Consider the following 25903-nt stretch of genomic DNA (forward strand, 5'->3'; position numbering starts at 1 on the left):
CCTTCTGACATCTTCTATTAATGAAAGTTCCACCATTGATTTGTCATTTCTTTGTATGTTATCCATCTTCTCTCTTTTGCAGATAATATTTTTCTTTCTTGCTTAACGCTCTAATTTTGCTACAGTGTTTCTAGTATAGATTTTTATTTTCTTGCTAATCATTCAGTGAGATTTTTCAATTCAAGATTTCACATGTGTCTTCATTTCTGGAAAATTATGTCATTTATTTTCAAGCATCATTTCTTTTCCAGTCTCCCTATATTCTTCTGCAACTTATATTGGATATATTTCTGAACTTCTAATTCTACACTCTATTACTTTTAACTTCTTTCATAGTCATCTCCTTTATCTTACTGTGCTATGAAGCTTCTCTCTAGTGCTGTCTTTCAACTCATTAATCCTCTCCAAATTATCTAGTATGCCACTGAGATAATTTATGGAGAGTTATCATTATTATTATTTTATTTTCAAAGAAAATATTTTTTCCCAAGATTTCCAATTTGTTCTTTTTCAATTTTTCTTCTTGCTTCATAAATGCTAGGTCCTTCCTCATGTTTTCAGGCAGTTAGCGTGTTATTTTTTAAGTTCTCAGAATGATCTCTATAACTTCAGTTGTCAATTCTTCCATTTGTTGAATTTACTATTATTATTTGTTGAATTTACTATTTTTATGATAATGGACTTCTTCATATGCCTAAAATATTTTAAGAGCTATTTTTGCTTAGGAGTTCACATTCTGAAGGAGATCAGCCCTGGGATTTCTTTGGAAGGAATGATGCTAAAGCTGAAACTCCAGTACTTTGGCCACCTCATGCGAAGAGTTGACCCATTGGAAAAGACTCTGATGCTGGGAGGGATTGGGGGCAAGAGGAGAAGGGGACGACAGAGAATGAGATGGCTGGATGGCATCACTGACTCGATGGACGTGAGTCTGAGTGAACTCCGGGAGTTGGTGATGGACAGGGAGGCCTGGCGTGCTGCGATTCATGGGGTCGCAAAGAGTCGGACACGACTGAGCGACTGATCTGATCTGATCTGATCACCTTCATATGCACTCTTCTTTTCATACGATTTAAATTACCTCAGCCCTGGTCCAGATGGGTTTCAGCAGTCCAAACCAGGCATTATATTAGCAGACCAATTTAGATCTTTTACTCCATAATAATGGTTTAATACTGAACCTTACATGCATATTTTATAGACTCGGTTCCTATTTTCCGTGGGGCCACTGCTTCTTTGCTTTTCATGTATAAATTCACTGCTCTCAAAAGGAAGATCTGTATCTAAGATGTTTTAATGAACTATATATTTCATTTAAGAAGGTGATAACGTTTTTGGGTAATCAACTTTAGGATAAATGACAAGAGACTTATGAACTAGAGGTGGGGAAAGAGGATGCGGCAACTGCTGGCTCCCCACAAATCTCTTCTCGCTGTCATTCTTAATGTCTGAAAACTCATCCGAAATGCAGCGCTTCCACTTCACAAGCCCCTTGTAAAACTTCCATTCCAGATCCCTTAGATCCATGAATTGTTTTGCTGAAAAGAATCATATTTTCAAAGAATCACACAATGACCTTATTTAACCTTCAGTTACTTAGAGATGCTTCGTGAACAGAATGAACCTTTGATGAATTCAAGTCCCCTTTTCCCTTATGTTTCTGAACTTTCTGAAGAAATCTGTTTCTGAAGTTTTGTAAACTAAGGGGGAACCTATATTGTTCATCTCATCTAAAGCCGTCCTCCACATGGGAAATAGAGTGGGCCTGGCTGGGCCTGGCTAGGCCTGGAGTGGACTTTGCAGGGCCATCACAGGTAGAGGTGTCTCCTCTGGTGAGAATCGAGAGACCACAGAGTACAGAGGTCTACAGGACATAGAAAAGGATCCTAACGTGTGGTTAAGATGAGTGGAAAGACTGATCACAGTTTATTTGTTAGTGTCATTTCTCCCAAGACACTAGTGTAAGCCCTGAGTATAACAGGGCAGTGGTTTAGCTAGAATCTGGTTGTTTTCCCTTCACTTTCAGGACCTGCCAGCTTAGGGCATCATTAGTAGTTTCAACCTCTTCATGGAGGTAATGAACCATGAAAAACTCAAGCCAACATATACTATGCAGTCCCCTCCTCAGCAGCCATTGCCCTTTCCCTTCCCTTCTTTTCATGGCTAGTAAGGATGTGTTCATGGCTAAAAACAAAAAGAACAATAAAAAGCAAGATCTTAGGCAGGGGCTTGGGTGGAAAACCTGAGGCCAAAGAGCAAATAGGAGTGTAAAGAATATCAGGAGAACAGGAGAAAATGGGTCAAGCAAACAAGCAGGTGGGCTGGTCTGTCTCTCATGGGTGACTCTAGCATCCTCCCTGTGTGGTGATATTTGAGCAGGTCACCTGTGGCCGAGATACTGCCCCTGCCCCAGTCAGGCCCCCACCCCTGGGAAGGGTTTGAGTTTCCCCAGGTCTGCGAGATAGGAAGTCTGTATAAATATTCTACACATGCCTAAAGTAGCAGACAGGGGCCAGGGACTGTGCTTTGATTCAGATCTGGCCATAGTGTTCAACGGCCTGTCCTAGGGCCCAGTTGCCAAGGTTGAGGGAATTTGGCAGGATCTCAGCAGGCCTGGAATAGCAGGAAGGGCAGGGATATTTGGTGAGGTAATTCAGTTCAGTTCATTTGCTCAGTCGTGTCCGACTCTTTGCGACCTCATGAACCACAGCATGCCAGGCCTCCCTGTCCATCACCAACTTCCAGAGTTTACCCAAACTCATGTCCATTGAGTCGGTGATGCCATCCAACCATCTCATCCTCTGTCATTCCCTTCTCCTCCAGCCCTCAATCTTTCTTAGCATCAGGGTCTTTTCAAGTAAGTCAGCTCTTTGCATCAGGTGGCCAAAATATTGGAGTTTCAGCTTCAACATCATTCCTTCCAATGAACACCCAGGACTGATCTCTTTTAGAATGGACTGTTTGGATCTCCTTGCAGTCCAAGGGACTCAAGAGGTGAGGTAATAGAATGCATGATATTGATTAGTGAAGAGCTTTATGTTGTGATCTGTGGTGGACACCACAGGTTGGTTCACTCTATACCGAGTATAATCCTTTTCAGCCTTCCTCTCCCCAGAAAGTTCGAAGCTAGGATCTCTATTGACCAGCATTCCTTGCAGTAATGGGTGGCTATTGGACACAATTCTGGCCAAGAATGTGTGTGGAGAGGTCACCTGAGAAGGGGTGTTCTGAGGAAGCATTGCTTTCCTATTAATAGAGGACAGAAGTAGCCAGTGTGGCTCTTTCTCTTAGCCCCCCTTCCTCCCTGAAATGTATTCATAGCACCTGGAGGTACATATAATTTTAGCCATGAAGACAAAAACCACACACAAAAAGATGGGGAGCATGGGTTCTTGACAACATCAAAAAGCTTTGCTCTTGCTCTTGTCTGCCTCCAGATGGAAAAATTTAAAAAAAAAAAAAAAACTCATTTGATTTTTTCTGTTATTTTTCATAAAACACATGTCTAATCTACATAGTCCTGTAGGATTTATCCAGAGCAAGAGAAGCTCATGTGATAAGAGAAGAAGAAAATGTCAGCACCCACGCCCTTTTCCTCCCCCAGTTCTTGGAGCTAGTAAGGATGTGTTCTATAATATTCTTTGGTATATCAGGAGTCTTCAAGTTCTCCTGGACTGAGGAAGATTTAGGGACTGGCTGACTGATACAATAATAGCAATAACAAGCAATATAGAACAGTAAAAGATGAATTGTTACAATTAAACCTAACTAATTACTGGATGTTCCTCATACGGATGCATACTTGGCTTCATGCATACTCCTTGGATAGACAGGCCATGTCTCAGAGATTCTGCCTCCATGATCTCAGGAAATGAATTCATGGAGGCAGAAGAGAGATTTTAATATAGAGTCTGAAAGGGCACATGAGAGAACTCAGAGGAAAGGACAATTAGGCCCCTATGGGTGGCAAAGCTGTAAATGTTTCAGACCTATCAAACATTCAAAGCCTTTAGGACTTCTTTAGTAGGCATTTTGCAAATTCTTCTTATTGATTCTCAATACTTTCTATGCTTTTTAGTCTCTGGGCATACTTCACCTATGTACTTTTGTGGACTATCTAGGCCATTCCTACAGTTTCCTAGTTTCCACTTTGCCTGGGCTCCATAGCATACTAGATGTGACTCTGCAAAGGAATTTGAGACCTGAATTAGGCTCTGTCAAGACTTCAATGCAGGGAATTACAGTGAAGATTCTTCCAGCATCTTGGACCAAACATGATCAGAGTAATCAATACATTTCTTTAAATGCATTCCTTCAGATACTACTTTTAATATAACAATGGAGGTGCCAAAATATTTGCTGGTTTTGAGTCAAGAACTTACTTCAGAAGGTCTCAAATATTTTATCATTGATTTAACATATTTTTTATAGCTACAGAGAATAACAAGATATAATTTTCCTTGCTTACATAATGAAATGGAAATCTTAAGAAGATACCCTATCCTTGCTAAAACTAATAATTGTATGATTTATAACATTTTAAACTTTCTCTGTGTGGCCTTTGGCTTTATATGGGTGTATCCCTATTCAAAACTCAGATATGGCTTGCTTAGAGTTCATGCACTCAGCTCCCTCACACTCTTCATTTAAAAAAAAAAAAGGAGGAAAGGAAGGAAGGAAGAAAAAGAAAAAGGAGGAAAGAAAAAAAGAAAGAAGAAAAAAAATCAGATATGAAGTTTCTGTTGTTTGTGTCCTGTTGATAGCCTTGATAGAGATGCAATAATAACTCAAGGATAAACATTTGTGAAAAATATTTTTAGAAACCTCCAATTGCAGTTGAGGTAAGATACTTAAGAAACGAAAACCATTGCTTCATAAATACTTGACTTATTCATCAACCTGGAAATGATAGTGAGTCCAAGTTTAACTGGCTCACTTTATAAATGTTTAAATGCTGTGCCTCAGTAGCACACCCTTTCAGGGGTGAATCTGAGACATGGCCCTCAAAGTTTGATTCCCTGTTCTCTATTTCCCCCATCACTATGGGCAGCGAGTGCATCAGCTCTGAACCTCAGAACTGCACGACTCCCTTGGATCAAGGACGCTAGGAACCAGGGTACAATTTGCAGTCAGAGTCCACTCATTTCCTTCCACATGGCCTCATCTGTTTAGATTACCTGGATCGATGAGGAAGTATTTAGGGGCTTTATCTTCAAAGATAAACTTCTCTGGCGAGACACAGGGAATGCCCAGCCTGCACAGAATTTTGGTGCTCTGAATCTTCTTCCGTATGGTGACCATTGACACGAATTTGGAGTGATCGATGAGAATCTCATAAGGAAAAGTGTGCACGGGAGGGGGGATCCCATACTCAGAGATTCTCTGCTGGGATTTGGAGAGTCTCTCCACGGGGGAGAGGGACCTGGTAAGCAAGCTGCGGTGCAGGAGCTCAGTCATGGACTCCGGCCTCTCTTCTCTTCTCACCACCTTGCACGTGAAAACAGGTAAGGAATCATCTGCTCTCCCATCAGTCCCCCCGGTTCCATTCAGGAAATGCTTTTGACTGAGCATTCTCTGTGCTTCACCAGGTGAAATACAGTGCATTTTCAGGAGATTCAATTTTTTGTTCTCCTTATTAAAATTCTCAGCAAACGCATATAATTCTGGCAGCTATAGGAAAAAAAAAGTGGGGAATCAGGAGACTGATCAAAATGTCATTGTCTGATAGGTTCAAAAATTCTAGAACAAATAGGACAACAATATTACAAACAGAAACATCTATCTTTGAAAGATAACTTTGCCTGACTAAACAAAATCAATCATGGGTCGAATTTGTCGAATTCAGAAGGTTGACAGAAGGTCGAATCGTAGATTGAGTCCCAAAAGGGTATTATTTTTGTTAGGGGAAGCACACTGACTGAAACCGCCCACCCTGGCCAGGCCCTTTAGTAACCATTCGCATGAGTTGTTTTATGACAGGAGATCCTGGTAAGGAATAAGGAACTAATAAGCCACCACCAACTAGAAGAGTTCGGGAAACATCAAAAGGAGACACGGAGTGTCCCGTCCACTTCCCAGAATTCCTCTTGCTAGCATCCATCTTGGCTGGGCGATGTGTGCGCCACCAGGAAAGACTCTGAATTAGAATGATTGGCCAAAGAGAACCCAGAAACTAATCCTATCACCACAAAACCCGAGACTGTGAACCATGTGGCAGAGCAGTTCTCCCGGGTTCCCTTACCCTACTGCTCTCCACCTGGGTGCCCCTTCCCAATAAAATCTCTTGCTTTGTCAGCACGTGTGTCTCCTTGGACAATTCATTTCCAAGTGTTAGACAAGAGCCCTGTTTCGGGCCCTGGAAGGGGTTCCCCCTTCCTGCAACATTTTGACACATTGTTAATCCTGTGAACTAAAACGAGCCCATTAGACTTGGATTCTAATGTCTTTAAGATCTTTTCAACTTTAAAATTCTATGAGTGATTAGGGAGAGAGACTGCTGTGAAGATTGGTGACCTGTTTTGAGTAAAGCTGTATTTCCTTCTCGCTTTCCTGCTGGCTCTACAGTAAAGAATCCGCCTATAATGAAGAAGACGGGGTTTGATTCCCTGGGTTCGGAAGATCCCCTGGAGGGGGAAATGGCAACCCACTCAGTTTTCTTGCCTGAGAAATTCCGTGGACAGAGGAGCTTGGTGGGCTACATTCCATGGGTTTGCAAAAGAGTCAGACATGACTGAGCAACTCAAGAACATATTTCTTTGAAGGAAGAAAGGGAGCCGAGCTAATCTAAATATCAAAACCTCACCCTGGTGTCCAAAGGCCTTGAATGTTCAGGAATGCCATGCAAAGGAAGCTGTAATTGTCCTTATTCACTGGAATATTTTACCAAAGCACATGGGTTTGTGGAGTGGCTGACAATGGTTGTTGGCAGAAGACAGAAGTCTTCTCTCAGAGTACCCTTCTCTATCTAAAATCCTGTATTGAAAAAAAAAATAAAGTTCCTAGAGTATCCTGCCTACTAATTCTGTTATTCCTAACAGGCTCTGAGGCCTTTGATTGGAAGGCCAGCAAGGCTGAAGTGAGAGCCTGCTTTTGGGCAGCTGAGTTTCCCTTCAGTCCTGGTCAACTCTCTTGCAAGAGCAGCAGATGGGAAGGAGGCTAAAGTTGGCATAGGGCTCTTTCACAGGCATTGCCATCACCATGAAGACACCTGAGCACTCCTGCAGGCAAGTGCCTCATTTTGCTGTGACAATAAAGGGTAAGTCACTGGAGTGAGATTTTTGTGTTCTCAATGGCCCATCGCTGGGTAAACAGGAGTTGGGATTTGAACAATTCTTGAATGTCAAGTGTCCTGTACTCTTAAGTACATACCGAGCATGTCAGAGATTCATCTTCTTCACCCTCTTTACTCGGATCCATGTCTCTGTTGAAGGACATTGTGCCTTGACTTGAGTCTCTGATTCCTAAAAGATCAAAATAAGGGAATACCAAAAGAAAGATGAAAAATCAGATAAACTACAAGAGAGAAAGGTAACACTAAGTCTTCAGAAGGTTGTAAGACACCTTTAAATTTATACCATTTAAATATTTCTTTTGTTGTTTCCTTACTCTGTCAGTCAAATTAATGATGTTTCAACCAAATCTTTTTTATGAAACACCTCAAATTTTTATGCAACATGTATTTTTAGGCATTTAATACTAGTTCAAAGAATTCTATATGGACTGTTCGATTTTCTTAGGTCTATATTTTTTGATCAACTTCAGTTCCTCTGAATATTAACTCACCTACCCCCTTATCCATAAAAAGTATTTTTTATTCAGGAAAAAAAGGCTAACAATAATGAAAACAACAATAATTAATGTTTTGAAATAATTTGCTTTGGGCCACATATAGAGGAGGCACTTTACATATGGGATTTTGTTCAACCCATTTTGAGAGACTAAAAATGGCCACAGAACATTTACAGTTAGCCTCATGGATAAGAGGTGCCCAAACACCCTCTTCCAACAACACAAGAGAAGACTCTACACATGGACATCACCAGATGGTCAACACCGAAATCAGATTGATTATATTCTTTGCAGTCAAAGATGGAGAAGCTCTATACAGTCAGCAAAAACAAGACTGGGAGCTGATGTGGCTCAGATCATGAACTCCTAATTGCCAAATTCAGACTTAAATTGAAGAAAGTAGGGAAAACCACTAGACCATACAGGTATGACCTAAATCAAATCCCTTATGATTATACAGTGGAACTGAGAAATAAATTTAAGGACCTAGATCTGATAGAGTGCCTGATGAACTATGGAATGAGGTTCGTGACATTGTACAGGAGACAGGGATCAAGACCATCCCCATGGAAAAGAAATGCAAAAAAGCAAAATGGCTGTCTGGGGAGGCCTTACAAATAGCTGTGAAAAGAAGAGAAGCGAAAAGCAAAGGAGCAAAGGAAGACTTAAGCATCTGAATGCAGAGTTCCAGAGAATAGCAAGAAGAGATGAGAAAGCCTTCCTCAGCAATCAATGCAAAGAAATAGAGGAAACAACAGAATGGGAAAGACTAGAGATCTCTTCAAGAAAATTAGAGATACCAAGGGAACATTTCATGCAAAGATGGGCTTGATAAAGGACAGAAATAGTATGGACCTAACAGAAGCAGAAGATATTAAGAAGAGGTGGCAAGAATACACAGAAGAACTGTACAAAAAAGATCTTCACGACCCAGATAATCATGATGGTGTGATCACTCACACTCACCTAGAGCCAGACATCCTGAAATGTGAAGTCAAGTGGGCCTTAGAAAGCATCACTACGAAGAAAGCTAGTGGAGGTGATGGAATTCCAGTTGAGCTCTTTCAAATCCTGAAAGATGATGCTGTGAAAGTGCTGCACTCAATATGCCAGCAAATTTGGAAAACTCAGCAGAGGCCACAGGACTGGAAAAGGTCAGTTTTCATTCCAATCCCAAAGAAAGGCAATGCCAAAAATGCTCAAACTACTGCACAATTGCACTCATCTCACACGCTAGTAAAGTAATGCTCAAAATTCTCCAAGCCAGGCTTCAGCAATATGTGAATCGTGAAATTCCTGATGTTCAAGCTGGTTTTAGAAAAGGCAGAGGAACCAGAGATCAAATTTCCAACATCCGCTGGATCATGGAAAAAGCAAGAGAGTTCCAGAAAAACATCTATTTCTGCTTTATTGACTATGCCAAAGCCTTTGACTGTGTGGATCACAATAAACTGTGGAAAATTCTGAAACAGATGGGAATACCAGAGCACTTGACCTGCCTCTTGAGAAATCTGTATGCAGGTCAGGAAGCAACAGTTAGAACTGGACATGGAACAACAGACTGGTTCCAAATAGGAAAAGGAGTACATCAAGGCTGTATATTGTCACCCTGCTTTTTTAACTTATATGCAGAGTACATCATGAGAAATGCTGGGCTGGAAGAAACACAAGCTGGAATCAAGATTGCCGAGAGAAATATCAATAACCTCAGATATGCAGATGACACCACCCTTATTGCAGAAAGTGAAGAGGAACTCAAAAGCCTCTTGATGAAAGTGAAAGTGGAGAGTGAAAAAGTTGGCTTAAAGCTCAACATTCAAAAAACTAAGATCATGGCATCCGGCCCCATCACTTCATGGGAAATAGATGGGGAAGCAGTAGAAACAGTGTCAGACTTTATTTTTTTGGGCTCCAAAATCACTGCAGATGGTGACTGCAGCCATGAAATTAAAAGACACTTACTCCTTGGAAGGAAAGTTATGACCAACCTAGATAGCATATTCAAAAGCAGAGACATTACTTTGCCAACAAAGGTTCGTCTAGTCAAGGCTATGGTTTTTCCAGTGGTCATGTATAGATGTGAGAGTTGGACTGTGAAGAAGGCTGAGTGCTGAAGAATTGATGCTTTTGAACTGTGGAGTTGGAGAAGACTCTTGAGAGTCCCTTGGACTGCAAGGAGATCCAACCAGTCCATTCTGAAGGAGATCAGCCCTGGGATTTCTTTGGAAGGAATGATGCTAAAGCTGAAACTCCAGTACTTTGGCCACTTCATTTGAAGTGTTGACTCATTGGAAAAGACTCTGATGCTGGGAGGGATTGGGGGCAGGAGGAGAAGGGGACGACAGAGGATGAGATGGCTGGATGGCATCACTGACTCGATGGATGTCAGTCTCAGTGAACTCCGGGAGTCGGTGATGGACAGGGACGCCTGGAGTGCTGCGATTCATGGGGTCTCAAAGAGTCGGACACGACTGAGCGACTGAACTGAACTGAAGTATGCTCAGGGTTTCTCTAGTAGTTCAGACAGTAAAGAATCTGCCTGCAATGTGGGAGACCTGGGTTCAATCCCTGAGTTGGGAAGATCCCCTGAAGGAGGGCCTGGCAACCCATTCCAGTATTCTTGCCTGGAGTTTCCCCATGAACAAGGAGCCTGGCAGGCTATAGTCAGTCCATGGGGTTGCAAAGAGTCAGACACCATTGAGTGCCTAAGCACAGCACAAGTCTGCTCGACATTTGACTCTGGGCTGGCCTTGTGCTTGGCTCTGACTGGCAGCACAAGTTAAGGCACTGAAGAGCTTTGCAGTTTCACTGCACACTCTGGGAAGCCTGAGCCACCCCATAAGGGGATACAGCTACCCTTCTGGAGAAACCATGTGGAGTCAAGACCAAGCACCAGCCTCTGGACACGTAAATGGGGCCATCTTGGATCATGATGCCCCAGATGCCCTCAGCTGCACCAGCAACTCTAGATGAATTCAGATGGAGAACTGTCAGCTGAGTCAGCCAACTCCAGAATCATGGTGTGTAATGAATTACAGTTGTTTCTAGATGCTGCGTTTTGAGTGGATTGTTACATAGCAATAAATACTAGATAAACTCCATGGTAGTTGTATTCTTGGTTTGAATTATTCCAGTGAACCTCAGTTGGTAGGTAGGGTATGTGAGAGAACATCTTCCTGGGCACACGTGTATGCTGACCGGTGCGTACAGTAACTGGGAGGAGTGTCAGAGATGAACCCAGAATGCTCATCTGGTATTTGGGGATGAAGCAAAAACAGTTAGGTGCTTCCTCCTTCCCAAGCAAAGTGGGAAAATTCAGGATGAAGGGTATGTACTTGAATATACATATATTTGAATATATATTCATTTTGGGATATTTATTATTTGAAGATATCTATATATATCTAAGATATAGATATACACCTTAATATATTATCATCACTACTAAGTCCAGTATATCAATATTTATAACTATATCTATACCTAAAGATATATATATATATATATGTAAAACATACGAAACACCAGGGAATCCAATGGCAGTCCAGTGGTCAGGATTACTTACCTCCACTGCTCATGCCCCAGGTTCAATCCCTGGACAGGAAACTGAGATCCTGTAGGCTGTAGAGCAGATAGAATGCCTCCCCACCCCCAAACAAAAACAAAGCCAATGTAACACAACATGCCTACCCACTTTCCTACATTTGGGCAGAGGCTTCACATACTTGTCAAACCCCAACCTGCTGAAAAAAGACTTGATTGTGCTTTCCTTTCGATAGGGAAAGCAAAGAAAACTATTTCTCAAACTTGCTTCACCTGAAACCTCTGGAGTTTTGTGGTCAGCCATGACTTGCCTTTCAGGGCAGTCGTCCACCATGGGAGGGCTGCCTTCTCCCATTATCAATAGACAAAACATTCTCTCTCTCTCTTTTTTTAAATTTTATTTTTAATTGGAAGAAAGTTACTTTACAATATTATGATGGCTTCTGCCATATATCAACATGAATCAGCCATAGGTATACATATGCCCCCCTCCCTCTTAAGCCTCCCTCCCATCTCGTTCTTTATCCCATCCCTCTGGGTTATTGCAGAGTACCAGCTTTGGATTCCCTGCATCACACAGCAAATTCCCACTGGCCATCTATTTTACATATGGTAATGTATATGTTTTAATGCTACTACTGTCTTAAGTCATTCCCACCTCTGCCTCCCCTACTGTGACTGTAAGTCTGTTCTTTACATCTGTGTTTCTTTTGCTGCCCTGCAAATAGGATCATCAGTACCATCATTCCAGACTCCATATATACGTGTTAGTATTCGATATTTGTCTTTCTCTTTCTGACTTACTTCACTCTGTATGATAGGCTCTAGGTTCATCTGCCTCATTAGAACTGACTCACATGCATTTTTTTTAACAGCTGAGTAATATTTCACTGTGTATATGTACCACAGCTTCTTTATCCATTCATCTGTAGATGGACATCTAGATTACTTCCATGTCCTTGTTGCTGTTCAGTCACCAGTTGTGTCCAGCTCTTTGTAACTCCATGGACTGCAGCACACCAGGCTTCCCTGTCCTTCACCATCTCCTGGAATTTATTCAAACTCATGTCCATTGAGTTGGTGATGCCATCCAACCATCTCATCCTCTGTCGTCCCCTTCTCCTCCTGCCTTCAATCTTTCGCAGCATGGGGGTCTTTTCCAATGAGTTGGCTTCTCGCATCAGGTGGCCAAACAATTGGTGCTTTAGCTTCAGCATCAGTCCTTAAAGTGAATATTCAGGGTTGATTTCTTTTAGGATTGACTGGTTTGACCTCCTTGCTGTCCCAGGGACTCTCAAGAGTCTTCTCCAACACTACAGTTCAAAAGCATTAATTTTTTGGCACTCAGCCTTTTTTATACTCACATCCGTATGTAACTACTGGAAAAACCAAAGCTTCAACTATATGGACCTTTATCGGCGAAGTAATGTCTCTGTTTTTTAATATGCTAAGTTCATCATGGCTTTTCTTCTTTTTTCTTTTATTTCATGGCTGCAGTCACCATCCACAGTGATTTTGCTGCCCCACCAAAATAAAGTCTGTCATTGTTTCCATTGTTTCCCCATCTATTTGCCATGAAGTGATGGGACCATGATCTTAGTTTTCTGAATGTTGAGTTTCAAGCCAGCTTTTTCACTCTCCTCTTTTACCTTCATCAAGAGGCTCTTTAGTTCCTCTTTGCTTTCTGCCATTAGGGTGGTATCACCTACATATCTGAGGCTATTGATATTTCCCCCAGCAATCTTGATTCCAGCCTGAAATTCATCCAACCCAGCATTTAGCATGCTGTACTCTGTATGTAAGTTAAATAAGCAGGGGGACAATACAGAGCCTTGATGTATTCCTTTCATGATTTTGAACCATTTTATTGTTTCATGTATGGTTTTAACTATTGCTTCTTGATCTGCATACAGATTTCTCAAGAGACAGGTAAGGTAGTCTGGTATTCCCAGCTCTTTACAGATTTTCCACAGTTTGTTGTGATCCACACAGTCAGAGGCTTTAGCGTAGTCAATGAAGAAGTAGATGTTTTTCTGGAACTCTCTTGCTTTTTCTATGATCCAACAGATGTTAGGAATTTGATCTCTGGCTTCTCTGCCTTTTCTAAATCTGGCTTGTACTTCTGGAAGTTCTTGGTTCACATACTGTTGAAGCCTAGCTTGGAGAATTTTGAGCATTACTTTGCTAGCATGTGAAATGATTAGAATTGTGCAGCAGTTTAAACATTCTTTGGCATTGCCTTTCTTTGGCATTGGAATGAAAACTGACCTTTTTCAGTTCTGTGGCCACTGCTGACTTTTCCAAATTTGCTGGCATATTGAGTGCAGCACTTTCACAGCGTCATCTTGTAGGCTTTGAAATAGCTTGGCTAGAATTTCATTCATCACCTCCACTAGTTTTGTTCATAGTGATGCTTCCTAAGGCCCACTTGACTTCACATTCCAGGATGTCTGGCTCTAGGTGAGTGATCACAGAATCGTGGTTATCTGGGTCATTAAGATCTTTTTTGTATAGTTCTGTGTATTCTTGCCATCTGTTCTTAATATCTTCTGCTTCTGCTAGGTCCATACCGTTTGTCCTTTTCGAGTCCATTTTTGCATGAAATGTTCCCTTGGTATCTCTAATTTTCTTGAAAAGGTATCTAGTCTTTCCCTTTTCCTCTATTTCTTTGCACTGATCACTGAGGAAGGCTTTCTTATCTCTCCTTGCTTTTCTCTGGAACTCTGCATTCAGATGGGTATGTCTTTCCTTTTCTCCTTTGCCTTTCACTTCTCTTCTTTTCTCAGTTATTTGTAAGGCCTCCTCAGAAAACCATTTTGCTATTTTGTATTTCTTTTTCTTGGATGATTTTGAGCACCGCCTCCTGTACAATGTTACAAACCTCCACCCATAGTTCTTCAGGCTCTCTGTCAGAACTAATCCCTTGAATCTATTTGTCACTTCCACTGTATAATCATTAGGGAGTTGATTTAGGTCATACTTGAATGGCCTAGTGGTTTTCCCTATGTTCTTCGATTTAAGTCCTAATTTTGCAATAAGGAGTTCATGATCTGAGCTAGTCAGCTCTCGTTCTTATTTTTTTAGACTGTATAGATCTTCTCCAAAAGCAGAGACATTACTTTGCCAACAAAGGTCCGTCTAGTCAAAGCTATGGTTTTTCCAGTGGTCATGTATGGATGTGAGAGTTGGACTGTGAAGAAAGCTGAGCGCTGAAGAATTGATGCTTTTGAACTGTGGTGTTGGAGAAGACTCTTGAGAGTCCCTTGGACTGCAAGGAGATCCAACCAGTCCATTCTAAAGGAGATCAGGCCTGGGTGTTCTTTGGAAGGAACGATGCTAAAGCTGAAACTCCAGTACTTTTGCCACCTCATGCAAAGAGTTGACTCATTGGAAAAGACTCTGATGCTGGGAGGGATTGGGGGCAGGAGGAGAAGGGGACGACAGAGGATGAGATGGCTGGATGGCATCACCAACTCGATGGACGTGAGTTTGAGTGAACTCCGGGAGATGGTGATGGAAAGGGAGGCCTGGCGAGTTGTGATTCATGGGGTTGCAAAGAGTTGGACACGACTGAGTGACTGAACTGAACTGAACTGAACTGATAGATCTTCTGCATCTTCAGCTACAAAGAATATAATCAATCTGATTTTGGTATTGACCATCTGGTGATGTCCATGTGCAGAGTTGTCTCTTATGTTGTTGGAAGAGGGTGTTTGCTATGATCGATGCGATGTTCTAGCTATTGTAAATAGCTAGCCATGTCCTAGCTATTTTAAATAGTTCTGCGATGAACACTGGGGTACATATGACTTTTTCAACTATGGTTTCCTCAGGGTATATGCCCAGTAGTGGGATTTCTGGATCATATGGTAGTTTTATTCCTAGGTTTTTGAGAAATCTCCATAATGGTCTCCATAGTGGCTGTATCAGTTTTCATTCCCACCAACAGTGCAAGAGAATTCCCTTTTAATAATACCCTCTCCAGCATTTATTGCTTGTAGACTTTTTGATGATAGCCATTCTGATGGATGTGAGATGATACCTCATTGTGATTTTTTAAAATTATTTTTTATTGAAGGATAATTGCTTTACAGAATTTTGCTGTTTTCTGTCAAACCTCAACATGAATCAGCCATAGGTGTACATATATCCCCTTCCCTCATTGTGATTTTGATTTGCATTTCTCTGATGATGAGCAATATTATGCCTCTTTTCCTGTGTTTATTAGCCGTTTGTGTGTCTTCTTTGGAGAAATGTCTGTTTAGGTCTTCTGCCCACTTTTTGATTGGGTTGTTTGTTTTTCTGGTATTGAGCTGCATGAGCTATTTGTGTATTTTATAGATTAATCTTTTGTCTGTTGTTTCATTTGCTATTATTTTCTCCCATTCACCTTGCTTATAATTTCCTTCATTGTGCAAAAGTTTTTAAGTTTAATTAGGTTTAATTTGTTTATTTTTGCTTTTATTTCTATTACTCTAGGAGGTGGGTCATAGAGGATCTTGGTGTGATTTATGTCAAAGAGTGTTCTGCCTATGTTTTCCTCTAAGAGTTTTATAGTTTCTGGTCTTACACTTAGGCCTTTAATCCATTTTGGGTTTTCCTGTGTATGTTGTTAAAAAGTGTTCTAATATCCTTCCTTTACACATAGTTGTCCAATTTTCCCAGCACCACTAAAGACTGTCTTTTCTCCATTGTATATTTTTGCCTCCTTTGTCAAAGATAAGGTGCCCATAAGTCCATGGATTTATCTCCGGGCTTCTTGGATTGGAAAAATCAATACTGTGAAAATGACTATTCTACCCAAAGCAATCTGTAGGTTCAGTACAATTCCTATTAAACTATGAGTGGTATTTTTCATGGAATTGGAACAAATAGTTTGACAGTTTGTACATAAGACCCTAAATAGCTAAAGCAATTTTAAGAAGAATGGAGAAGGAGGAACCAACCATCCTGACTTCAGGATACACTACAAAGCTACAGTCACCCAGACAGTATGGTGCTGGACAAAAACAGAAACATAGAGCAATGGAACAAGAAATTCTCTTACTGAAGCTGCTGTTGAGGATCTTGCCCTCTCATTGGAGGGTCAGGACTCAGAACACTAAAACAGAACATTAGCCAATGATGCTTTTATCTAGTTTAATGCTGACTTCACTAACATACTCAGACTATGAGCCAAGTCAGTGCGTACACTTGGGTTAGCCCTGTAATGCAAACCCCCTGGTGAGAATTCCTAGAAATCCAGGAAAATATAACCAATGCCCTGTTACAGATTCATGCAACTGGAGGGAGCCCTTGTAAGGGTTCTCTAGCACTTCTATTTGGAGAAGGCAATGGCAACCCACTCCAGTACTCTTGCCTGGAAAATCCCACGGATGGAGCAGCCTGGTAGGTTGCAGTCCGTGGGGGTCACGAGGAGTCGGGCACGACTGAAGAGACTTAGCAGCATCAGCACTTCTGTTTATCATCTGTTATTCCCAGAAATTCCTACAGTTGATCCTGATTTTACCAAGATCAAGGGCATCTCACAGGAATTCCTCTCCATCTGCCATCATACCCAACTTCTCTCTGCTCATCTAATGGTAACTTTATCCATTCCACATTGGTATATTTTATCCTCCTCATAACTCTTGAGCTCTTTCCCCTTCCTCCCTTCCCTTCAAAGGGGAAATAACTTCTCTTTCTGCTTCTTGTTTCTTTTCTGTTTTATCTTCAATCTCATGATCCCCAATGGCTCCTTTCTTTTTTTTACAGACATGTAAAATCTCTTCCATTTGGAGAAAAATACAATTTCTCTTGACTCTGATCCTACCTCCAACCTTCAAATTTTCTCTCTAGTTTACCTCTCTGTACTTGCTATTTATAAGATTCTCATTATCTAATCTTCAGAATTTAGCTAATTCTGAAGATTAGATAAATTTGGCTGACTAATGAAGCCAAATTGAATTCTTGAAGGCAGTAGTGACTTCTTCATCATCTGTGTTAATGTTGTTTTTAAAGTCCTCATTTCCTCCATCTCAACTCTTAGCTACCCCTTTTCTTTGAAATTGATTTTTAAAACTCTCCTGGTGGTCCAGTGGCTAAGACTCTATGCTCCCAATGCAGGGAACTCGGGTTTAATCCCTGATCAGGGAAGTAGATCTCACATGCCACAAGTAAATATCCTGCATGTTGCAACTAAGAGCCGTCACAGCCAAATAAATAAATAAATTAAAATCTTCCTTATTCTTCCCAAACTCATTTTAATGATCTCAGTGTAAAATTTATGATAGGAAATCTGATTGATTTCAGATTTGGGCTATTGCAGTCATCTTCTGGTTTCCTTGCCCTTATTTTTTACTTTTTTATAACCTATCCTAAATCCCTTCTGCCCCCATAAACTGTTTTTTAAAACGATTTGCATGCAATCTCTTTATAATGACCATGTTAATGTGTGTCTTTAACAATAGTACTTTACCATATTCACACAATCATTCTTTTCTGTCCAGGAATCCTGAGTGTACTGCTGCGCCACCAGGTGGCCGGTATTGGAAGTTCGCTTCTAATACTCCATACAACTTTTTCTTTCAATCTCTCCTCCCTTCTTTCCTTCCTTCCCTCCACTCTTGACTGATTTTTTGGGGCTTTAATTTATGGTATGCCTTAATTCAGCACTTTACAATGTGTCAGGTACTGGACTAGGCCTTAGACAAGACAAATGAAGGATTGTGTGTGCAAATAATAAGAAAAGATTTCTAAGACATTTACAAATATTTATTAATCACCTGTTATGCCCCAGGCACTGTTTAAGTCCTTGATATACATTGGCAAACAAACAAACAAAAAGTTTCTGCTTTTGTGAGGTTTACATACAGGGGAGACACACAGAAAATTGTATATATAATAAATGAGTTAATAAATAGGAAAGCCATAAATGCTATAAAGGAAACAAAATAGATCAGGGTCAAGGGGATTGGGAGTGCCACGGGCTGGGCGTAATTTTAATAGGGTCATCAAGGGAGATAATTGAGGTACCATTTTAGCAAAGACTTGTAGGGGGTGTGAACCCTTAAGGTAACTGTGGGGAGAACCTTCCAGACAGAGAAGCCAGGGCAGAAGCCATATGCTTCTGCCTGGAGAAAGAGCAAGTTGCAAGACAAACAGGAGAGCGAGGAAGTGAGGGGAAGAAGGCAGAGAGGAGGGGGAGGAGGACTCTACGTCCTCATGGTCTTGGAAGTTGGCTTTCCTCAGAGGGAAGCCAGGAGCCATTGCAGGTTCTGTGACAGCTTCTGACATATTTTTTAAAGAACACCCTGGCAGTCATGCGGAGAGACAAACTGTTAAAACATTTTATCCATATAATGCTAATTGTCCAATGTGATTCCACACATTTACAAAAGCTGTATGTGTGTTTTATGTAGGAGAGAAAATATATTTGTATACTAAGTGAATATATCAATACACGCATAGATGTCAGTTCATAGCAAATCATCTGGAAGGACAAAATTTCAACAGAAGGGATTGAGTAGGAAGGGGATGAAAAGCGAGCTTTTGCTCTTCTTGTCATCTTGCATTTGCTTGGATTTCTTTTTTTAGTTGTAAGCTTGTGTCTCTCTTGTAATGTCACAACAATACCGTTAGAGATGTGGCTGACTTTCTGTTTGAGGAGAAAGTGGTATATAATGGGAAAGATCACCCCATGACTGTCTTCTTGTATATAATTACTTATGTACTCAGTCATGTGACAGGCCATTGAGAGGATACTGAAGCAATATCTGAAACAATTCCTACTCTAAGAATATTTTTTGAGGAACTTCCCTGGTGGTCCAGTGGCTAAGAATTGCCTTGCAGTGCAGAGGACATGGGTTCAATCCTTGATCGGGGAACTAAGATCCCATATGCCCCAGAACAACTAAGTCTGCCTGTGGCAACTACTGAGCCTGCACAGTGAAGATCTTGCTGACACGGCTAAGATCTGACACAACTAAGACCCCACACGACTAAGACCAGAGGCAAATAAGACCTTATGCAATTAAGATGCAACATGGCCCAGTGGCTGTCAAGACTAGCTTCATGGCCTGTGTTTGCAGGAAAGTAGACATGGCTGTCAGAGAAGGCAATGGCACCCCACTCCAGTACTCTTGCCTAGAAAATCCCATGGATGGAGGAGCCTGGTGGGCTGCAGTCCATGGGGTCGCTAAGAGTCGGACACGACATCACTTTCACTTTCACTTTTCACTTTCATGCATTGGAGAAGGAAATGGCAACCCACTCCAGTGTTCCTGCCTGGAGAATCCCAGGGATGGCGGAGCCTGGTGGGCTGCCGTCTATGGGGTCACACAGAGTTGGCATGACTGAAGCGACTTAGCAGCAGCAGCAAGGAATCTTATGAGTCACAAGGTGAAACAAAGAGCATTGTAAATTTAAAGAAAAACCAGAGTGGCATTTTTGCACACAAACTGATGATATCAGTTTGTAGTCTGGGATTATAAATGAGAGCCCCCAAAGCTGCAATCTGAAGTCTTACCCATGGGGTTGACACAATGCCTGGGACCCTTTCCCAACTGGGGCTCCAGATTGCTGTCCTTCGGGACGTCCCAGCGCTGTGAAATGTGAACATCTGGGTGTTTATTTCAGTCAACAGCCCACTCCCTGAAATGGCTTTTCACTGAGTTTTCAGTGACAAAGAGAACAAACAATTGCTGTAGCCTTATTCTTGGTGTATACATACAACATGTGTATCAACAGTTCACAGTTGCAGCTGGAAATGCTTTGTCACATGGTATAGTGTTAATATTTGTATAATAAGATCTTGGATAAAACTTTTGTTGATAGTTCATTTTGTTTCTCTCTGAGCATAGCATGGGATTAACTTGTAAGTTTATAGATTCTTAACAGAAATTTAAGAATGTACTCTGTGTTTACCAATGAAATTAATCAACTTTGTCCTGAAAGCATTTTTTGTACTTGTTCTGGGAAAATCTCCATTAGTTGATTAGAATGTCATTGTGTTTGCTTGTTGAATGACTCACAGACTTCAGTGGTATCCTCCAAGTGGGAATTATAACTGCATGGAGGGCTTGTACAGTGAATTTTGATCTAATCAAATTCAGCTTTCAGGTATTTAGTGTAGCACCACTTATTCAGTTTCAGTTCCAACCACTTTGGTAAAATCGTCACACCTGCAGATTTGTTTGACTCAGTAAATCCTGACTGACACTCTACATTACCCGTTTGTTTGTAAGATTATTCTGGTCTATAGGACAGATGCTACTGTTTCCATCACTGTTTTATGCTTCAGTGAACACTTTTGAGGCACTGCTCCTTTTAAAAGAGTGAATTGGAGTAGAATATAACTCCATAGCAATCACAAAGGTTGCAAATCTGCTAAAGAAGCCAGTGGTGGACCAGGATGAATCTTGTTAACTGAATATTATGTGACAAGCTGGTTAATGGAGTCCTTGTGAGAAATGTTTCACATTGAAAGAAGCAATGATTACTGAGAACAAAATGGATTTCTGTGAAATCATGACAATCTTACTTCTCCAGTTCATGAGGTGTGATGATGACTGTTGCACTGCTTTTTCCTCTGAAGCCCCCAAAGGCCGTGTGGTCTGCAGAGAGATCTCTGTGTTCCCTGCTGTGGGGACACTTCAAGCAAGGGAGCCTCCCTGGAGGCAGGCAAGAGCCCACAGGGAGCTGAGGATTCTATAGACATATCAACTCCAACCTGATCTCTCACCAAAATGCCTAACAGACCTTCCTATGTGCTTTCCTTGGATTCCTCAGCCCTGGAGTCTGTCTGTCTGTCCCCAGGAATGACTTTCCTGGCATAGTAACTGGCCCAGGGTCAGTGCTCAATAATTATAGGTCTTCTGCTCAGGTTATCTGGAGACTTGATTGATGAGGTAATCAACACACTTGCTTGATGACGGAACACACTTTGCTACTCTGGGTTATGTAACACAATCAGAATAGAGAGTGTGGAGCAATCAGATTCAGCACCTCTGAGAAGGAAATGAGTCTGTGGCATCAGCCAAGAGCAGAGCGTGGGGTGAGGATGGTGACCTCATGGAAGGCATCTTGCAGCCCCGGCTGGTGCTGATGCTCAGAGACAGCACATCAGTCTTGATAAGATATTAGATGCTTTCTGATGGGTAGATTTTATGACTGTAAAATGACCTTATTATTGAAATTCCTGGGCTTCCCTCATAGCTCAGTCAGTAAAGAATCTGTCTGCAATGCAGGAGACCTGGGTTTGATTCCTGGGTCAGGAAGATCCCTTGGAGAAAGAAATGGCAACCCACTTCAGTATTCTTGCCTGGAGAATCCCACAGTCAGAGGAGCCTGGCAGGCTACAATCCATGGGGTTGCAAGAGTCAGACAGGACTTAGCAACTAAACCATCACTACTACTGAAATTCTTGTAGGCAAAGCAACATTATAGTAGAGAATGAAACTCAATTCCCCCATTGGAATAACAATTAATTCATTTTTAAAAATTAAATGAAAGATTATTTAAATTCTATAATGCTTTACAATTTTCAAAAGTTTTACACAAATGATTTCATGTATTTCCATAATAACCCTTTCACTTTCCTTCTCACCCCTACCTTGCCTGTCCCCTCTTGCCTCTCCCCATTGGTAACTACTAGTTCATTCTCTGAATCTATGAGTCTGTTTCTTGTTTTATTTACTTTTTTTTGTTTTGTTTTTGCCATTTGGCATGAGAGATCTTAGTTTCCAGACCAGGGACTGAACCTGTGCCTGCTTCAGTGAAAAAAGCACAGAATCTTAACCACTGGATCACCAGGGAATTCTCTGACTGGTTTGTTGTATTTTTTTTTTTAGTGAAATAATTGCTTTTTAAAAACTTGAATTTTTCTTAGGAATGCAATTATATTGCTAATTTAATACATAGCTTCCTTTTTTCTTTAAGATTTTTTATGTGGATCATTTCAAAGCCTCTACTGAATTTTTACAATATTAATTCTTTTTATTGTTTTGGTTTCTGGCTGTGAGACATGTGGGATTTTAGCTTCCCGACCAGGGATCGAACCCACTGCATTGAAAAGCGAAATCTCAACCTCTGGGCCGCCACGGAAGTCCCAAGGCTTCTTTATCTTTTGTAGAATCAATAAGCCTGGTGTTTTATGAGCAGTTTTAGTTTACAATTGATTGGCAAGTACAGAGTATTCACACATGCCTCTCTCCATCATACACAGTTTCTCCTATCATTGACACCTTGCGTTAGTGGGATGCATTCATTGAAACTGATGAACCAGTAGTATACATTATTATTACTTAAGTTCATAATTTCCATCAGGGTTCATTCTGTGTTGACTGTATCCTCCGGGTGTTGACAAATGTATGAAGACACGTACCCACTATTGTGTATCATATGGAACAGTTTCTCTGCCCTAAAAGCCCCATGCTCCAACTTTTTAACCTTCTAAAAGCCTCGCTGGGTTAGCCTTCCTGAAAGAGAATTGTCCTGCAGACTTGCTCTTGCTGAAATTAAAGCTGTCAGCGGCTTCCTTGTGACCCACAAAGTGCAAGCCTGTAGCACTTGGACTTCTCACCATCCAGCCTCACTTGTATCTGTCACTGCTCCTCTTTCAGGGGCTTCTACTCCTGCCACTGCTCTTTGACAGTCCCCCCACGTGCTGCTCACCTCCCCACTCCCTGCCTGTTTATGTCGCTCTTCTCTCCACACAAAGGCCCGGGCCTTTCCCACAGAGCTGCCTTCTCTCAAAGCCCATCACAGGAGCCCTCCCGCGATATACTCTATTCCCTTGTGAGAGTCATCTCCCACTTCTTAGAACCTCCCTGACGCTGTCCCTCTGTCTCCTCAATGGCATTTACAGGTTGACCTCACATTACTGCAACCTGCCAGATAACTGCATATTTTTTACAAATTGAAGTTTTGTGGCAACCTTGCATTGTCAGATGATGGTTAGTATTAATATTTTAGCAATAAGTTAGTTTTTAATTAAGGTATGTACATTTGTTTATATATAATGCTGTTGCACACTTAATAGACTACAGTATATTGTAAGCATAACTTTCATAGGCACTGGGAAACCAAAAAATTCATGTGTCTCTCTTTATTGCGATATTCAATTTCTTGCTGGAATCTGGAACCCAACCCACCGCATCTCCGAGGTCTGCCTGTATCGGTTTCCATCTCGTTTAGTTGTACTTGTCTTATTTTCTGACGTGCAGCATGGTGGGTAAGAGAATGTGCTCTGGAACTGAGGCCTTTCTTGCTGGCCTCTGACCTCAGTATTGGGTGTACACATACATAATGTGGGGACAGTTTGTGTGGTGTGAACCATCTGGAGTTATTGTGAGGATAAAATGAGTTAATCCATGTGGTGTTGACAAGACAGCCTGGCCCCCAGGAAGAGCTCTCAGATCATTAGCTGTTTGTTACTCCTCTGGTCTTCCTCCCACCACCCTCCTCCTGGAGGGCAAGCTCCTGGGGAGTCCAGGGACTCTCACATTCATCTCTGTGTCCTCCACACATCAAGACTCAAGAAAGCCTGAGAGCAAAGGCTCAGTAGATGCCTAACGGTTACACAGCTGGAGCCCTGCAGTCCCACACCATAAGCAAGTGTAAAAAACAAACCGACAAGACAGATCTCTGATCCTTAGAGCAATCTCCAGATGAGCCGGCCCTGCCCTGCCTGAGCCCATTAGAGAGAACATGGCCATGAACATCTTTGCTGTGATGCTTGCAGTTGAGTTTGCTCTGGCCCTGGGTCTCAGGGGATGGGGCGGCAGGCAGCTTCAGTGCTTCAGGAAAGGGTGATGGATGATGCCAGTGTTTTCAGAAACAGGAAAGAATCAGTACCTGGTGTAGGCTCCAGGGGAAACCTCTGCGTGCTTCTGGTCCTCTTGGTGGAGGCGGCAGCACTTGACCAAAGGATGGAATCCCAAAGCCAGGAGCTGGGCTCCCAAAGATGGAAACGCAAAGGAGAGAGACACCGTTCCACTCAGCAACCTAAAAGAGGAGGGACAGCTTCTTTGGTGTATCTTGTAATTCCATCCATCTCTGCACCTACAAATGTTTCTGTTCTGCTTCCTCTGATATCAAAGAAAAGCCATGCAGCAATAGTGGGGCTTCCTGCCCCGCCTCTTCTTCAGGGAACTGGCAAAGATACTAACTGGGATTCAGGGCCAGTCTGGGAAGATTGCCCCGGGGTCAGCACCCTTAACCTGTGTGCTGTTCACAATAGCATGGTACACTTGCGGGTGTCCGACACCTGAAACGTTAAAGCAGCACATACGAAGGAAGGAAGGATGCTGGGTGGCGAGCAGCGGGCGTAGGAGAGAGTGGGGTGGATCAGAGGGAACAATTCCATCCAAGGGAATGGCTGTGGAGAGCTGCCTGTGCTGACTGTTCTGAGCTCTGCGGACGGTCCCCAGGGAAGTGGGCCTGCTCAGGACCTTCACTGGTTGGATGAACAGTGGCCTTGAGGACTGACAGGCCTGTTGGGACAGGGAAAGGAGGTGACATCTGGCAGCTTCTGATGGGAGCCCACATGACTGGTTCATTTATTCCCATCATTCAGTTTGGGCCCAAGAGACAGCTTGTCCCTGTGAGCTGGTTCTGGAAAAAGGGAGAGAAAGTTCTCTGCCATTTTTTTTTTTTTTTAATCTCTCCGTTGTTCAGATTTTCATCTCTACTGAGGCTGTAACACTCAAGGCTGCATTTGAGGAGAGGGAGAAGGGAGGCCAAGCATGGTGAGGGCAGAGCAGTCCGAGGGCATGGGAAGGCAGGGTGTGCAGAGATGAAGAGAAGGCTCCAAGGGAGGAGGAAGACTGTGTGGGCTCAGGCCTCGCCCCTGGGGCCAGCTTCCCACGACCTCCTGGAGGCCTGGAAGTCCTGACCCGACTCGCAGCCCTGGACGCAGCTGCCATCTGTCCCCGGTCCTGCTCTTTTCCATCCCTTTCTCCACCTCCCACTTCACCCCCTCCTTGCCAAGCCCAGACTGGCTTCATTTCCTTCCTCTGTGTTCTCACTTACCAGTTGCTTTACAGTTCTCTGTTTAGGTGGCCGACTCTATCATGAATCTGTGTGCCTGGGGCCAGGGCAGGGCCTCATTCACCCTGTAACCCCATGCCCAGCCCTGCACCTGGCACATGCCAGAGCTGGGGAAGTGCTGAGTAGATGAGTGTGGCTGCCCATTGTGACATAAGGACAGCCTCAAGGTCACAGAAACAGCTGTGTCACACTGTCAGGGGACTATCTTCTTGCTTGAGGGTAATGGGTGGAGGATGCAAAAGTTTTTTTTTTTTTTTTAAGTGAGCTTTAAATAACTGAATGGTGAATATAATTTCTAATCGGTTGAGTTTTTCCTTCTGTAGACATAGGCAAAGTGCAAAGGAGGTGTCAAAGCAGTCAAATAATAGGAGACAGACCCTTGCTCCCTGCATCTACCTAGAAGTTTGGGTTGGTTGTACTAATTTAAGATGTGAGCCAAGATGCTGTGCTCTGGACTCCACTCTAACCCTGACATGGCTCCTTGCTCAGGAGATGGTTACAGTCATCACCGAATACTCCCCGAAGACCATTTCCCCAGAAATGA

The 25903-nt window shown here is 42.3% G+C and overlaps 1 protein-coding gene across 1 annotated transcript; it reads right to left on the bottom strand.

The window, feature by feature from the left end:
• On the bottom strand, positions 1-25903 carry C8H9orf153 (chromosome 8 C9orf153 homolog). The gene is made up of 5 exons (XM_019966514.2): positions 25342-25903; positions 24166-24315; positions 7369-7460; positions 5178-5670; positions 1-1538 (listed from the first exon to the last, which is right to left on the bottom strand). The coding sequence occupies exons 3-5, from the start codon at positions 7432-7434 to the stop codon at positions 1315-1317; spliced, it is 783 nt and encodes a 260-aa protein (XP_019822073.2). The 5' UTR covers positions 7435-7460; positions 24166-24315; positions 25342-25903; the 3' UTR covers positions 1-1314.

Source organism: Bos indicus, chromosome 8 (genome assembly GCF_029378745.1).
Source record: "Bos indicus isolate NIAB-ARS_2022 breed Sahiwal x Tharparkar chromosome 8, NIAB-ARS_B.indTharparkar_mat_pri_1.0, whole genome shotgun sequence".
NCBI classification, from domain to species: domain Eukaryota; kingdom Metazoa; phylum Chordata; class Mammalia; order Artiodactyla; family Bovidae; genus Bos; species Bos indicus.

What these genes read in the sequence shown, in the direction of transcription:
- C8H9orf153 (XM_019966514.2), bottom strand. Translation starts at nt 7,434, where the DNA reads ATGTCCTTCAACAGAGACATGGATCCGAGTAAAGAGGGTGAAGAAGAT. An exon ending in ATGAATCTCTGACATGCTCG is followed by an intron (nt 5,671 to 7,368) that starts GTATGTACTTAA and finishes TTTTTCCTATAG; the next exon opens with CTGCCAGAATTATATGCGTT. An exon ending in ATACTTCCTCATCGATCCAG is followed by an intron (nt 1,539 to 5,177) that starts GTAATCTAAACA and finishes GATTCTTTTCAG; the next exon opens with CAAAACAATTCATGGATCTA.